We start from the raw sequence: 2,479 nt of genomic DNA on the forward strand, positions 1-2,479 counted from the left end.
GTGTGTGTGTGTGTGTGTGCAGGTGTTTTTGAGACTCTTCCAGGTCCGGTTCAGTGTAAGATGCTCCTGAAGGCCACAGAGCAGTGTTTCAACACACTGGAGAAAGCAGAGATGCTGCTGCTGCTGCTCAAGAGATTCCCGGAGTCTGTCGTTCAGCATGGAGTAAGTCGAATCATCTCTCACACACTTTTATTATTTTATTCTATTTTATAATTTGATTTTATCTTATTTTATTATTTTATCTTATTTTATTATTTTATCTTATTTTATTATTTTATCATATTTTATTATTTTATTTTATTATTTTATCTTATTTTATTATTTTATTTTATCTTATTTTATTATTTTATTTTATTTTATTATTTTATCTTATTCTATTCTATTCTATTCTATTCTATTCTTAAAAAGGCAACCTGAAATAAAAATAAAACAAATAATCACAAATATCACATATAAAATAATGCAGTATAAAATGAATCTTTATCACTTCAGCGTTAGATTTTATTCTGATTCAGTGAGTCACTGTGTGATTCCTAAAAGATGCATTTCAGTTTTTCAGCATGTCTGTTTATTATTAGTTTCTTATGCATGTTATGATTATTTTATTATTCTTTTAAAATCCTTTTTATATAAAGCACTTTAAATTAGCATTCTATGAAACGCATATGAAATATTTAATATATTGTATGAAATCTACATCAATAAACTTGAAACCTAAACTTGCCTTGAAGACTGTCACATTTGAGAGATAATGATTGTTTGACCCCTTGACCTCTGACCCCTTGACCTCTCTCTCAGGTGAGTTTAGGAGAGTCGTTATTAGAAGCGGAGACTGTAGAGAATCTGGACACGCCTGTCAACTGCTTCAGGAAGCTGTTTGGTACAAATGCATCATCTCTTTATTGTTTTATATGCTTTTTCCTTAAGCAAAGTGTGAGAATCCTGTATTTGTTGTTCATCTGGTTTTCTGCTTTCATCTCTTCAGTGTGTGACGTTCTGCCGCTGATTCTGAATAATGCAGACATGTGTCTCCCTGTCAGTCTGCTGTATAAATACATGCACAAAGCAGCAGAGTTTTACATATGTTACGTCACGCGGGAGCCGTCGGCAGACGCACAGATGCAGGGTAAAAGCTTTGTTGTTCTTGTTTGCATTTTGAGTGAATTTTGGCACTAGTAGTCACTTGGGTATTTAATGCATACTGAAAATGTGCATATTGTGCCCACTATACATATGTTTTGTACAAATGTACATATATATACATAGCGTTTGTAAACAATACTATGAACGCTTGTTTCTGCCACTGGATAAAAAAAAGAAAAAAAAGTAATTGTGACTCTTTATCTCACAATTCAACCTTTTTTTTGTAAATCAAAACATCAGAATTGTGAGATAAAAAGTTGCATGTACATTTTTTATATTTTATTCTGTGAGGGAAACAAAATAAAAGAGAATCGCTACTTTTTCTCTCACAATTCTGAGATATTAATGTCAGAATTGTTAGGAAAAAGTCGCAATTACCTGTTTTATTTTTTTATTTTGTAAACTCAGAATCTCACAATTTTGACTTTTTTCTCAGAATTTCATAAAAAAGGCAAGATTTTTTGTGAGATAAAAATATGACTATAATTTATATTACATTTATAATATTTTATATTGTGTATTTTTTTATATTTTTTCATCCTCTGGAGAAAGAAACTTCAATACAATACAGATTGTATCAAAATAGCTTTATAAAATAAACAGGAAAAGTGTTAATGTTGCAAAATTGATCACTTATGAAACGAATCCAGTTTCGGCTGTGAAGCAGCTCTGCAGCAGACAGTAGTGTTGTTGTTCTGATGGGAATGGTCTGTGATTCCTCAGGCTCTCAGGAAGTGGGTGGGCTGAAGTCTCCGGGCCGGGGGCGGAGTCAGCGCTGTGTGATTGACGGGCTGTCGGAGAAGGCGTCGGTGGTGACGGAGCCGTGGGAGCGGCTGCTGGAGATGGTGGGCGTGGTCGGCTCGCTCTGTGATTGGCAGGGAGAGAAAGCAAGCCGGTGAGGAACAGTATCTTAAAGGGACAGTTCACCCCAAAATGAAAATTCTGTCATTAATTACTCACCCTCATGTCGTTCCAAACCCGTAAGACCTTCGTTCATCTTCGGAGCACAAATTAAGATATTTTTGATGAAATCCAAGAGCTCTCTGACCCTCCATAGACAGCAAGGATCCTAAGGTCCAGAAACGTAGCAAGGACATTGGTAAAATAATCCATGTGACATCAGGGGTTCAAGCGTAATTTTACTAAGCTACGAAAATACTTTTTGTGCGCAGAGAAAACAAAAATAATGGCTTTCCTTAATGGCGGCGCGCCACAGCAGACGAGATGAGGAGAAGAATTGTTGAATAATGTCGTTATTTTTGTTTTCTCTGCGTACAAAAAGTATTCTCGTAGCTTCGTAAAATTACGGTTGAACCCCTGATGTCACATTAATTAT

The 2,479-nt window shown here is 35.1% G+C and overlaps 1 protein-coding gene across 2 annotated transcripts in view; it reads left to right on the forward strand.

The window, feature by feature from the left end:
- Positions 1 to 2,479, forward strand: part of ints10 (integrator complex subunit 10) — a 16,122-nt gene that overhangs the window by 2,514 nt on the left and 11,129 nt on the right. For both annotated transcript variants that reach the window (XM_016481213.1, XM_016481214.1), the window contains exons 4-7: positions 23 to 162; positions 799 to 880; positions 986 to 1,126; positions 1,867 to 2,038. In XM_016481213.1, coding sequence (XP_016336699.1) covers positions 23 to 162; positions 799 to 880; positions 986 to 1,126; positions 1,867 to 2,038 — 535 coding nt within the window. The remainder of the gene's footprint in view (positions 1 to 22; positions 163 to 798; positions 881 to 985; positions 1,127 to 1,866; positions 2,039 to 2,479) is intronic.

The sequence above is a fragment of the Sinocyclocheilus anshuiensis genome, unplaced genomic scaffold, assembly GCF_001515605.1.
Source record: "Sinocyclocheilus anshuiensis isolate Anshui unplaced genomic scaffold, SAMN03320099.WGS_v1.1 scaffold121, whole genome shotgun sequence".
Classification (NCBI taxonomy): domain Eukaryota; kingdom Metazoa; phylum Chordata; class Actinopteri; order Cypriniformes; family Cyprinidae; genus Sinocyclocheilus; species Sinocyclocheilus anshuiensis.